This window comes from Pleurodeles waltl, chromosome 9 (assembly GCF_031143425.1).
Source record: "Pleurodeles waltl isolate 20211129_DDA chromosome 9, aPleWal1.hap1.20221129, whole genome shotgun sequence".
Lineage (NCBI taxonomy): Eukaryota > Metazoa > Chordata > Amphibia > Caudata > Salamandridae > Pleurodeles > Pleurodeles waltl.
This window is the reverse complement of record NC_090448.1, coordinates 1,150,760,055-1,150,774,197: the sequence shown is the minus strand read 5'-3', so window position 1 is coordinate 1,150,774,197 and position 14,143 is coordinate 1,150,760,055. Positions and strand designations below refer to the sequence as shown.

The 14,143-nt window shown below is 46.4% G+C and overlaps 1 protein-coding gene across 9 annotated transcripts in view; it reads left to right on the top strand.

Moving 5' to 3' along the window:
• The window catches only part of RYR3 (ryanodine receptor 3), a 1,450,647-nt gene that overhangs the window by 1,394,055 nt on the left and 42,449 nt on the right, over nt 1-14,143 (top strand). For all 9 annotated transcript variants that reach the window (XM_069208992.1, XM_069208994.1, XM_069208991.1 and 6 more), the window contains 3 exons: nt 2,716-2,872; nt 5,449-5,513; nt 8,311-8,411. In XM_069208992.1, coding sequence (XP_069065093.1) covers nt 2,716-2,872; nt 5,449-5,513; nt 8,311-8,411 — 323 coding nt within the window. The remainder of the gene's footprint in view (nt 1-2,715; nt 2,873-5,448; nt 5,514-8,310; nt 8,412-14,143) is intronic.

The following is a 14,143-nucleotide window of genomic DNA, read 5'->3' as shown; positions in this document are numbered from 1 at the left end:
AGGCACAAGAAGCACAAAAAGTTGAATCGTGCTTAGACTTGTCTTTGTCCACTGGCTGACGCAATGACAGAACATCGGCGAATGAGGCACAGTTCTGCAGAGCCATTGGCAGGTTCGACTTTGCACCTCCCTGCTTTTCCGGGAGCCGGAGCGACGCCCGCACAGGTAAAGGAATTTTGTGAGGTCATGTGGCGCGTATTTGAGCAGGCTGACCCCTCGGGGTGTGTTAGGGGGCCCCATTAGGTTCCATGCCAGCAGCTCTGGCCTTGGCTTCGAGGGGCCCCAAGGGATCCGATCCAAACTGGCACCGGTCATGCAAACGCAACCTTCCCCGATGACGATGCTCTTGGCGCCAGCCCCATTTGGATCCCTGAAGCCGTCATGGAGCCGGAACGGCGTGGACTGACGCCGATTTCAGCACCAACACGACCCATGTGTCCTAGGTCAGAGCCTGTGCCCTATTCTGAAGGGCTCCGCTCTGGGGAAGAATGTAGGGGGGTCACCGGACCCTTTAGGATACCATTTAGAAGGGCAGGAAAGCATGGAATGGTATGAGGAACTGGGTGATGCCGGCGGACTGGCCAGGTCTCCAGATGCTGGCATGATTTTCCACCTACCGTGGCTACAGAGGATGGAGCACCATATGCTGTGGTGGTGAAGAGGGCGACTGTGGTCCTGGACCTCAAGTTGCCTTTAGTGACAGTCCAGGCGAACAACTTCAAAGAATGCTACAGTCTGGAGCTTCCTCTTCTGAACCCCTGCTCCCTTTCAGTAAAGCACCAACTAATGTCTTACTGGTAACCTGGGCCAAGACCAGCACAGGGGCTCCTGTGAACTGGCCAGTTGCCTACCTCCCCACCCTGCACCTGGGGACCCAAACTTCCTCACCCAACACCCCAACCTGGGAGCTTGGTTGTCCAAGCCCCTACCTTCCATGGCACGTTCACAGCTAAACCCCCGGACAGGAAATCCAAGAGGCTGGATAGCTTGGGAAAGAAGATGTTCTCTCGTAAGGGATTTCCATGTATAGTCATAAGCGTTGAATAGTTCCACCGGCCTGCAGGGACCCCAGAGCATTTTTTCCAATATAACTTCTTAAGTGTTCATGTTTGCCTTACTTCAGAAAGGCCTGCAAAGTCACTTAAGAATGTCCATATGCTGGTATTTCTTGGGTATCTAGTCAAAGGCAAGGAATCTGTGGCTAGAAGTCTCTTATCAGATGAACAAGGTACTTCCCTTCGGTAATGCCTTACCTGGTAAAGACGATACCTAGCCGCATATTCTTTACCACCTCATGCATCCTCCCCGCTCTGCGGACATATTTCTAGGGTTAAGGATACTCTCTTTCAGGGGCCTATTTTGGACACACCAGTGTCAGTGCACTTAATGGCTCCGTGCTCTTGGTGTGGAAAGTTGTGAAAAAGTAACTGACATTAGCGTGCCGAAGTGGCACTTATATAGGTGACATGGATGTCACTTCCGCTGTGGACTATGCCATCACCACCACGCGGAGCCGACCAACACCACCTACTGGTGCACAGGGGTAAAGCTCACGAAAAATCTTCCGGATTCAATCCGACACCTGGAAAGTTGAGAGGTAAGGAATCTGCGGCTAGATATCAAAGAGACTGAAAGGAAAACATCCCACCAAATTTGTCAGTATGTTTTTAATATGGATAAATGTTTACTGGTGGTGGATAAATACGGACAGATACGCCTCATTATTAAACTAAATATACTTGGGCACTATGTTCAGGAATTCCAACAATCTGTAGGAGGGAAAACATACTTTACTGTAGAACGCAGCTGTATGTCAATATTGAGCTGCACCACTTAAGTCTGAAAAAACAGAGAGCATTATTTAAGACTCTCCCTACTGGGTAGAGAGCTGCTCATGTCATTAAATCCAAATGTCTAGAACATAAACACGACTTAAAGATCTTGATTATTCAGCACCAATATTCAGACAAACATATACGGCCAGATGTACAAAGATTTTTTCTGTTCACAAAAGGCCACTACCTACTCTTAAAAAATGAAACTGAAATCTCCTTTAAGGAAAACGTGATGCATTTATTTTTAAACTGCTTTATGCAGGCCACCATCCAAGTTAGTGCCAGTCATTCCCAATGGGTCGCAAATTGTGACCTGCCTCATGAATATTAATAAGGCAGGTCCCTTGCAACCTATTAGGTAGTATTCGCCACGATCAAGACACCATGCACAATTTTGGTTAACGGCTTGATCGTGTGCAATTGGTAGAGAAAGACCCAGGATCTGAAATGTGCAAAATGTTAAGGTGTTGTTGGTATTCAGGCCATGAAGGAGACTTACCTTCCCTATTGACCGTAATACGACTTGATTACCCTTCCAATTTTTTTCATGGTTGTAATGCATTTTTGTTCCATTCCAATTCATTTTGTCTCACTAGAGTACAATGATGGCTCCTCCAATTGGAGAGTATGTGGGTAGATAAACCACAATAAAAATACAATGGTGATGCTGTGAATAAGACCCGGTTGCCTTATATGGGGAGGTGGGTAAATAAACCACAATAAAAACACAATGGTGATGATGCTGCGAATAAGACCCGCTGCCTCCAATCAGGAGCTTGGGCTGTGTCACAAGGATTCTGCATCATAAGGTATGACTGACTCAGCAGTTGCACAAGTGTTAGTTGGGATCTTACTCGTTCATTTTTCTTTCTCCTTGCAGTGTTACCTCTTTCACATGTATGTTGGCGTCCGAGCTGGGGGTGGTATTGGTGATGAAATTGAGGACCCAGCTGGCGATCCCTACGAGATGTACCGCATCGTTTTCGACATCACCTTCTTCTTCTTTGTCATTGTCATTCTGTTGGCCATCATCCAGGGTAGGTTCCAGCTCTAGGCTAGAGCATTCTATGTGGTAGATTCTGAACCAGCCCTGATGTTGTAGCAGATGTGCTGGGCTGTTGGGAAATGTGTTGATTTCCCCATAGACCAACCAACCAGCGTGGTAAGAAAGACAGCAAGATGGAGTGATGGCATCTCTATTACTAAAATGTAAAAGACGATAATTGCATATGATTAATTATCTTTGTAATGCCCACTGCGGGATAAGCCTTATTTTCCCTTGAATTTCCTACTAACAATGTTGACGGAAATGTTTTTTAGAGCTACATTCATATTATAAAGTAGCAATGCTCTGCACTTCAGTCGGTCCGTGTTACCCTGCCCCGCTTCAGGGGTACTGTCCGGTTCCTCATGCCACCCTTGGGCTAGCCCAGTTTAAGTTTTCAGAGTCAATGTCGACCCGCTGTCTGCTTACACATCAGTGTTCCTGTTGATAATGTACGTGGTCTGGTGGGGAAAGGGAATGTGGTGGTGCCCTTCGCATCCTCGCGCAACCCTTAAACTGTTTTCTTGAGAAGATTCCCCTATTGATTTGTCATTTGATTCTCTGGCCCCTCCCACTGGTTGCTCGACGTATCTTCCTTATTGTTAACTGGAAAAGAAATCAAGCACAGACTGCCCTAAAAGGGTCCAAAAGAACTCTTCAGTGTGTTGGCCTAGCTTCGTGCACTTCGAAACAGGCGTAGTTTAAGAGAGGATTCTGCTACGCCGCTGAGGGGCTGGGGGATTGTTCCTTCTGACCCAAGGTAAACTGAACTCAGCTCAAGAATGGGTTACATCTATCAAAAACTATTCTGCGTTAAGTGGCAGGCTTTTACCTATAAAGTGTCTTTTATCAAAGGACTTTTCGAGTCACAACTTACAACCAGTGCTTTAAATGGGCCGGTGCTGAGTACCGCCACTTTTGTTTCTTGAGAGGGAGAGTACCTGTACTTCTCCAGATAAACGTAATACTTTTATTTGTAGAGTACCGGCACTTCTCAGAAGCAAGCAGGTACTCTGGTAGAGAGTACCTGCTCTTCTATTTTTCCATTTCAAGCACTGGTTACAACTGATTTGGTGACTCGCGGTGCACACACTGCGAGTCCTGCAAGACTGGATGAAAAGGTGACTCCCTCTCCATATGATCTGCAAGGAAGCTCCAGGAGTTGCAAAGCATTGAAGGTACCCACTGCCCTTGTACGTTGGGCATCATCTGCAAAGAAGCAGTCCCTGAGGGGGCACTTCCACTGCAGAATCACAGCTTTGGGAACAGTGGGGTACAGGCTGTTGCAGGGGGCAACCGCATTCTCCTCAGATCCCTTTTCGGGACCTGCCCATTTTTCACTGGGGAATGTAGAGATGGGGCTGTCTTCATTTGCAGCTGGTGGCAACCTCTGCAGACCGACGCCTAACTGGAGGTGGGCGAGCTGACACATTAATAGAGCGAGCCGAGCAATTGCCTTGCCACAGGTCTGGCTTGGCTCTTTGGCCCGTACATGATCCGAGCCCTGAAAATATTTCCCATGCAAGTCATGCAATAGGATGAAGTCACTTCAGAATTCAAAGAGTTCATTTCTTTAAGGTGTGGAACATTTCACATGAATATCTCACTCACATTTTAGTGCTGCATGGATAAGAACTTAATACAACGAATGGTTTTTAAACATCAACTCAAAACCATTGTGTCCCCGCCCCTCCCAGGCAACAGTGCCATTAGTGAACTAAGATATAAGAGAGTTGTCGTGTGAACCCTGCATGTGGCACAGATTAGTAGAGGCAAAACATTATTGACTGATAAATCAAACACGATAGGTTTCTGTACAGCTGCTACTGAAGGTGCTTTCATGTGTGATGGTGAAGAAAAGGCAGGATTGGAAAAATGAAATATTTGCCTACGATGACAATTTGGTTAGGTGGGGAAGCAACAGTTATTCCAGGTTTTCTGGTTACACTTTGTGCCCATCACCCACTAAATGGGTATCTATTTGTCTCTCCTTTTTATCTCAAATGTTAAAGCTTTGTTTTTGCTTCTTTCTGCTGAAGGTAGAGCGAGGGTGGCAGGCAGGAGCTCGAGTAGCTGTGGGCTCAAAGGTCCAACGAGATCTTGGCCTAGGCCAGGGTTCCGGCTCAGATCCACTGTAAGAGACTTTGCATTGATCACGATTGATACACTTGGCAGGCTGCACTACAGATGAGGGGACAGACACTGAAGTGAGAAGGGGCTTGGCTGTGTGTTTTTTTGTTTTTTTTAAAGAAAAGTTATATAAATGCAGCACTGAAAATATAAAAAAACACGCTATATGATCGCTTGCATTTCTAGGGCGATATTATTACTGAAAAATATCACACACAACCATTCAGACTCACTTTTACCCTCCGAGTCCTAACCTTTCCCCCCTGCAGTTGGTGTGCGTCTGTCGGTGCCACTGCCTGCCTCACTCTGTCCATGACACAGTGGGCAGGCCCACTTAGGGTTAAAGTTCAGCTTTGTCGCGTCTATGAACACATCTGTTGTGGCTGACGTCGCACGTGCTGCACGCCGTATTTATTCTTCTCTCTCTTGTGTTGGCAGGTTTAATTATCGATGCATTTGGAGAGTTGAGAGACCAGCAAGAACAAGTCAGAGAAGATATGGAGGTATAGTAAAACAAAAGCCCCTACCCTGTCAACAAATGCATTCTGGAGGGGCCTTGCAGAGGTATTATGGCTGGAATGTGGCTCTAGCAGTCTAGTGGCGCGGGGCGTCCTGGCCTACAGGGCAATCTGGCAGTGCCCGAAAAGCTGCTCTGAAGGATCGGTGTATGGACCGGCTTTTTTACTGTTTGTGGGTCTGTTTTATGGTATGCTAAGCCTGTTTTTACTGTTTGGTTTCCTGATATTAAAACAATCATTGCCTGCAGCAAACTCAAATTCATGCAGTATTCCATACTTTGCAAAACACCAATACTTTACAAGTACGAAACTGCACCAATTTGCAAACATGGGCCACTAGTTTTAGCTCTGTAATTCACTAATGGGGGCACTTTTATTTTGGTGACCCAGTCGGACCTGGATAACAGACTGTTCGTGCACTAGTTCCCCTGCAATCAGGTGGATTACACTCTGCACCAAACTAGTGCATCTAACAATCTGACAGATCACTGTCCGGATCAAAGAGTGCCTCCCACTATTTTTGGATTAATGCCCACATGAAGAGTGCCTCTCACAATCTGATGGATTGCTATCTGCACGTGAAGAGTGCCTCTCACAATCTGTGGATTACTGCCCACACCTGAAGATTGCCTTTCCCAATCTGATGGATAGCTGCCTGCACTTGAAGAGTGCCTCTCCCAGTCTGTGGATTCTTGTCCACATCCAAAGAGTGCCACTCAGTCTGAAGGATTACTGTCCACACCAGAAGAGTGCCTCTCACAATCGGATGGATTGCTGCCCACACCCAAAGAGTGCCTTTCCCAATAAGATGGATAGCTGCCTGCACCTGAAGAGTGCCTCTCCCAGTCTGTGGATTATTGTCCACATCCGAGGAGTGCCACTCAGTCTGATGGATTACTGTCCACACCAGAAGAATGCCTCTCACAATCAGATGGAATACTGTCCGCGCCGAAGAGTGCCTCTCACAATCTGATGGAATACTGTCCGCACCGAAGAGTGCATTTCACAATTTGATGGATTATGTCTGCACCTGTAGAATGTCGCTCACACTCCAATGGACTGCTATAGCTGCACCTATACAGTGCCTCTCACAGTCCTTATTGATTACTGTCTGCACCCAGGAGTGCCTCTCACAGTCCTGATGGATTATCTTCTATGCATCAATACAGTGCCTCTCGCTGTTCGCTGGATTACTGCTGCTGCACCTATAGAGTGCCTCTCACAGCCCAGGTGAATTATTGTCTGATGGCCGGTACAGTGTTTGCGAAAATCTGATGGATTATTGTCTGTGCACTCGTAGAGTGCCTCTTACAGTCAAATGGATTGTTGTATCTTTTACTTATACAGTGCATTTCATCGTTCTCATAGATTACCGACTTCATCCACAGACTGCCTCTCACAGCCTGATTTATTGCTGTCTCTGTACCTATAAAACACCTTTGACAGTCCTGATAGATTACTGTCAGTGTACTCATAACTCTTCTAGTCTGATGAATTACTTTCTGCACCTGTACAGTGTACCTACAATTGTGTTGGACTGTTGTCTTTTACATCTGTGAGTGAGTTTCACAGCCCGATGGAGAGCTGCTCATGCAGAGCCCCTCACACTGCTGACAGAAGAGCACACGTGCACCTTTAAAGTGTAGCTTACAGTCCTGAGGGGGCAACTTGTACACCTGTAGAGTGCCTCTCACAATCCATTGCAACCTGATGAAGAAACACCCTTTTGCCTGTATAGTGATGAATGGTTGTTTTTGCACCTGTATGGTTTTGCACCTGAGTTTTTGCACTCAGCCTTGATGAGGAGCTGTTCATGCAGTGCTCTTCTCATTGTCTGGATGGCAGTATGCTCTCGTGGCACAAGGGGCAATCTATTTTTGTACAACTTTAGAGCATATTTTATGTTTTGAGGATGGTGTATCCTTCAATTGGATCTGAAGGTGTTCAACCTCTCATGGTCTGGATGGAGGTCTACTCTCATGGCAGAAGGAGAGGTCTAGTCTGTATACACCACTACAGCACGTTTCATGTCCTGCAAATGATGTATCCTATGAAGTGGACCTGGGGATATTCAACCTCACACTGTCCAGAGGGAGGTCTACTCTGATAGTGCAGGGAAGGGTCTAGTCTGCATTTAGAGTACCTTCAAAGCAACTTCATCTTCTGAGAATGGTGTATCCAATAATTGTCGTCTGGGATGTTCAACCTCTCTTTGTCTTGTGTTCTCTCATCAGTCCAGGGTCATTAGTTCCCCCAAGTACACGTCACTGTCTCCCCTTTGTTGCACTGTCAGAGCACCGGTTTGACCACTTTATTGTTGTTACTGAAAACATGTTTTAACAACTTATCTAAGTGAATGTTTCTAATACATAGGCGCTGGTCAGGTATTGTGTGGTGTCCAGTCCATTTTGGATGATGTATACATCCATCAGCTTATGCTTTTTCATCCCAGTAAGCCCACAGTGAACCACCCTTTGCGTGCCACTGCGGAGCGGTGAGATGGCGTCCTGGGATGCATGCTGCCTTCTCCGGTTTTTGAGATGGTTTTCGTTTTAATTTTAGTTTCCCATTAAATCTGTGGTTTTTCAAATTGATCTTGAAAGAAATCAGAAGCTGTTCTGCCGGCCGGGTCGTGCATTCTTTACATCCTTTCGCTTAATCCAGTTTGCTGGTCGTGTCAGAACATTAAAGCATGAATTTTATGAAATGGTTCCTCACTGAAATCGTCGATGTAAGCTTTCTGTAAGTCACAAACTGTAAAATGCTCCCTTCTCTTTTTCAGACCAAATGCTTCATTTGTGGGATCGGGAATGATTACTTCGATCGAACGCCGCATGGATTCGAAACGCATACCTTACAAGAGCACAACCTGGCCAACTACCTGTGAGTTTTATCCGCGAACTGTGACTGGATGTGTTAATAAAGTAAGATGTGAGGCTAAGCAGCGCAGACAGACACTGGACATATTCATAATGGGATCAAAAGCTGGCAAGCCTGGAGGACTGGAAGCGTTAAGGGCAGAAAAGGGCATTAACAGTACATAGGATCAAGGCATGTGTGTATGGTAAGAAATAGTTATAAATGTGAAGAAGGCACGGAGATGCGTACAGTGGCTCCATGGCCATAACACTGCACGTTCCACTGACGTGCACAGTGGACTAGGAATGTCTACAGTGGGCTGTAAAGGCAGTAAAAGTGCCCAAGAACTGGGCATGTTTGCATAGTGAGGAAGGTCTTGTAAATGTTAACAAGACCCAGGAGAGGTTTACAATAGTATAAGGGCAGTAAAAGTGCACAAGAACTGGGCATGTTTGCATAGTGAGGAAAGTCTTGTAAATGTTAACAAGACTCCAGAGAGGCTTACAATAGTATAGAGGAAGTAAAAGTGCAGAAGAACTGGGCATGCTTGCATGGTGAGAAAGGACTTGTGAATGTTAACAAGGCTCCGGAGAGGTTTACAATAGTATAAGGGCAGTAAATGTGCAGAAGAACTGGGCATGTTTGCAGGGTGAGGAAGGACTTGTGAATGTTAACAAGGCTCCGGAGAGGTTTACAATAGTATAAGGGCAGTAAACGTGCACAAGAACTGGGCATGCTTGCATGGTGAGTAAAGACTTGTGAATGTTAACAAGGCTCCGTCTGGAGAGGCTTACAATAGTATAAGGGCAGTAAAAGTGCAGAAGAACTGGGCATGCTTGCATGGTGAGGAAGGACTTGTGATGTTAACAAGGCTCCGGAGAGGTTTACAATAGTATAAGGGCAGTAAAAGTGCAGAAGAACTGGGCATGCTTGCATGGTGAGGAAAGAGTTGTGAATGTTAACAAGGCTTCCGAGAGGTTTACAATAGTATAAGGGCAGTAAAAGTGCGCAAGAACTGGGCATGTTTGCATAGTGAGGAAAGTCTTGGAAATGTTAACAAGACTCCGGAGAGGCTTACAATAGTATAGAGGCAGTAAAAGTGCAGAAGAACTGGGCATGCTTGCATGGTGAGGAAGGACTTGTGAATGTTAACAAGGCTCCCGAGAGGTTTACAATAGCATAAGGGCAGTAAAAGTGCACAAGAACTGGGCACGCTTGCATGGTGAGGAAAGACTTGTGAATGTTAACAAGGCTCTGGAGAGGTTTACAATAGTATAAGGGCAGTAAAAGTGCAGAAGAACTGGGCATGTTTGCATGGTGAGGAAAGTCTTGTGAATGTTAACAAGGCTCTGGAGAGGTTTACAATAGTATAAGGGCAGTAAATGTGCAGAAGAACTGGGCATGTTTGCATGGTGAGGAAAGACTTGTGAATGTTAACAAGGCTGCCAAGAGGTTTACAATAGTATAAAGGCAGTAAACGTGCATGTTTGCATGGTGAGGAAAGACTTGTGAATGTTAACAAGCCTCCGTCCGGAGAGGTTTCCAATAGTATAAGGGCACTAAAAGTGCACAAGAACTGGGCATGCTTGCAGGGTGAGGAAAATCTTGTAAATGTTAACAAGACTCCAGAGAGGCTTACAATAGTATAAGGGCAGTAAAAGTGCAGAAGAACTGGGCATGCTTGCATGGTGAGGAAAGACTTGTGAATGTTAACAAGGCTCCGGAGAGGTTTACAATAGTATAAGGGCAGTAAAAGTGCACAAGAACTGGGCATGTTTGCATAGTGAGTAAAGGCTTGTGAATGTTAACAAGACTCCGCCCGGAGAGGCTTTCAATAGTATAAGGGCAGTAAAAGTGCAGAAGTACTGGGCATGTTTGTATGGTGAGAAAAGACTTGTGAATGTTAACAAGGCTCCCGAGAGGTTTACAATAGTATAAGAGCAGTAAAAGTGTGCAAGAACTGGGCATGTTTGCATGGTGAGGAAAGACTTGTGAATGTTAACAAGGCTCCGTCCGGAGAGGTTTACAGTAGTATAAGGGCAGTAAAAGTGCACAAGAACTGGGCATGTTTGCATGGTGAGTAAAGACTTGTGAATGTTAACAAGACCCCGGAGAGGTTTACAATAGTATAAGGGCAGTAAAAGTGCACAAGAACTGGGCATGCTTGCATGGTGAGGAAAGACTTGTAAATGTTAACAAGGCTCCGGAGGGGCTTACAATAGTATAAGGGCAGTAAAAGTGCAGAAGAACTGGGCATGTTTGCATGGTGAGGAAGGACTTGTGAATGTTAACAAGGCTCCGGAGAGCTTTACAATAGCATAAGGGCAGTAAAAGTGCAGAAGAACTGGGCATGTTTGCATGGTGAGGAAAGACTTGTGAATGTTAACAAGGCTCCCAAGATGTTTACAATAGTATAAGGGCAGTAAAAGTGCACAATAACTGGGCATGCTTGCATGGTGAGGAAATACTTGTGAATGTTAACAAGGCTCCGGAGAGCTTTACTTTAGCATAAGGGCAGTAAAAGTGCAGAAGAACTGGGCATGTTTGCATGGCAAGGAAAGACTTGTGAATGTTAACAAGGCTCCCGAGAGGTTTACAATAGTGTAAAGGCAGTAAAAGTGCACAAGGACTGGGCATGTTTGCATAGTGAGGAAAGACTTGTGAATGTTAACAAGGCTCCGTCTGGAGAGGTTTACAATAGTATAAGGGCAGTAAAAGTGCAAGGGTAAATAGAAATGTTTGCAAAGGAGAGAGGGCAGTATGTGTGCACAGAGGAGGCTGGAAATGCTCAGAAGCAGTGTCGGCTTCAGGGCATTTCATCATTTTCAACCGGAATGGGCCCCATTCACAGAAGGGGCCCCTTTGACGTGATGGAGGGAGCTTGGAGCGAGGAGCTTCAGCTGAAAGTAGATCAGGGGCAGACACGTGTACCCTTCCAAGGGCTTGCAAATGCATCATTTGTTTGTCCTCTCTTCTGCACTATTTATTTGTGTTCATGCTGTATTATTTTATTGGAATTCTAGTACCGAAAGTCTAGCATTAGAATGCGGCCCAGGTATATTCAAGGGAGGCCTGTGCATTGATGCCTTCAGCTTGCCCTGCGTCCAGGGCTAGCAGAGAGTAGTAAACGTGAGCTGGGCTCAAGGCATTCTGACAAGAAGAAGAAATGTCATCGCACTGGACATGGGAGGAATAAATAGGTCAACACTGATAAAAGGGCACAGGGAATTGGAGATGGATACAGTGGTGTGTAAGAGCATTAAAGGTGCACAAGGGGCTGAACGTGCTGGAACATAGAGACTGGCCATGCGTACACAGGCAGAAAAGGCCTGCAAAACACGGGTAGTGAAAAAGGTGGCAAAATGCACGGGTGACAGGCATATTTACCAGGAGAGAAAAGAGTAGGGAAAGTTCCAGGGAGAGAGAGAGCTGGGTGTGTTTACAGGGAGAAGTGCTGCACACGAAACAGGTGGGCATGATTAAATAGGAAGGAAAAGGCGCTGAAGTGCATAGGCGGTGACAAGTGTCAGGTAGAACAGTAACAGAGGACAGGTAGAACAGTTTACAAGGGCTGCACAGGGCAGTGGTCAGGCTCACGAGCACAGAAGTGCACAGGTGCAGGACAGGATAAACCTTGCATGCGGCCTGTCCCACTCATAACTGAACCGCTATCCTCAGAATATGTTAGGAAGTTATTGGCCGCAGCTTTAGTCTCCATTGTTGCACATCGCCACCCTGCATCAACTTACTAGGGTCATAAATCATCCTCCATGTCTGTTGTCTTGACCACTCATCAATCACCATACCTGTCATCATAAATCAAAGATTACTGTAGAAATACCATGAAAGTTTGGATTGGCATTGGGTCATAAATCACACAAAGGCCATCAATTAAGTCATACATCAAATGTACTGACACATTTCTAATAAATTATTTTGTCAATCTTTGCCCTGCATCAGTTCGCCATTTACTGCTGACAACTGGGGGTCCTTGAGCTGGAGCTTCACCGTTTATGCGAGGGAGGGATATTCCACCATCTCTTTTTTTAAGCCCAACTTACCAACTTGCTTATTCAGTGTGGTCCAACGACCTGTGGGCCTGGGCTGCGAGTGCTGTGTTCCCCTCTGTGACTGCCCCTACCCTGCTGTGAGGCATCCCAAGGTAAGTACTGGTGCACAATATTGTGGGCATGTCAGATCGATTAGGCCATGCCTGATAGCTTCCCAACTGTTTGCCCTGCAAAATTCTGCCACCACCACATTGAGCTTTTTTCTTGATTTTTCTAGAGTGCTGTGGATCAAGCTCCCCTCCATTTTTGCCTGGGCACAATTTTGGACCACAGAAAGCTGCCCAGCAGCTGGAAAGCACTAGTTAAACCATGCCTGATGCTCTCCAGATGTTCATTCCTACCCAGTTGTGTCAGGTTGGTTCCCTGTAGATGCACAACCAACAAACCCAGCTCTTTTGGTTACCCCTTGTGCAGTCTTTTGAATGTATCCTGTAGCTGTTCCCAGCTCATTCCAGGTGTTTCCACCCACCTTGTATCGTGTTGCCAGGCCTGCGAAACTGTGCGCCTCACACCCCGGCCCCACCATTCTTCAGTTCTCCAAACAAAAGAGTGTCCTACCATCCACACTGACTTCCTCCATTCAAATGATGACATGTTGGTGCCAATTTTGGTAGTGTGTGTGGTGGAAGGGGTTGCTGGGGGGTTGTGTGTTAGGGTTTTTCTTCTTGTGGGAGTCTCGCATAGCATTTGTAAGCTGTTGAGCGCCACCTTCCTATATTCTTGATGCCATCTGCTGTCAGCCCCCACCTGATAGCTGTGGTTGCAGCCCTGATGCAGAAGGAATGATTGCCAAACTCCACCACTGGCAAGCCTTTTTTTTTTTAGAGCCATCTTTAAAACTGCTCCCAACTGAAACTTGCTCAAGCACTCCCTATTTTTATACTTGTACAGTGGGGCTTTTTCTGCAGGGCCGATTGCCCACTACTCTCATATCCAGTGCACCAGACACAGTTAATTGCTTGACAGGCCCTGCAGCTTTACCAGTGTCCCTCTTGCCTGTTGTTTGGTTTTAGACCTCCTCAGGATCACCTCTACGAGCTCAGGGGCCCATCCACACATCTCTTGCTTGGGGCAGGCCCCTCCTGTCTCGTGTGGGTGGGGCCAACAGCTCGCTTACCCTGAAGGCCCCAAAGAAAGCTAGTGTGAAGGCTGCCTTGAACAAAGTGACTTCTGAGGCATCTTTTACATATTCCAGACAGGACTCTTAGTAAATGCGCCAGGGTGTCTAAATCAATGGGCCTCCGCTTGTCCTCCTTTACCCCTTCTTAATGAGATGTAATGGGATCTTCTCTGGGTGCTAGTTTGGAGAAATGGGCTATTGCCGCCAGGTGCACCTGAGCCCAGGACGTGGTTTTGTGCTGATTAAAATGCCCACTTCACAAACTGCTCAGCAGCTCAGTCTGTGCTCCAGGCATCCTTGAAAAATTGAAGCCCCATAAATTTCTGCCCTGTTTTTCTGTATGTGACGTACCTCTGCGCTGTCCTGGATGCCAATGCATGCTCTGTCAGCTGGGACAGGTCGTATCCTCCAGGGACCACAGTTCCTCTAGAAAGGGTGTCATGACTCTCCGCTGTGGGAGCCAGCTCTCTAGATTTCCCCACCTGGAAAGGAGAAAGCACACTCACTCATTATTGACCCCTGGGATGTGTCTTTCCCTCACCTCCAGGTTGTTTGAAAATTGTAGG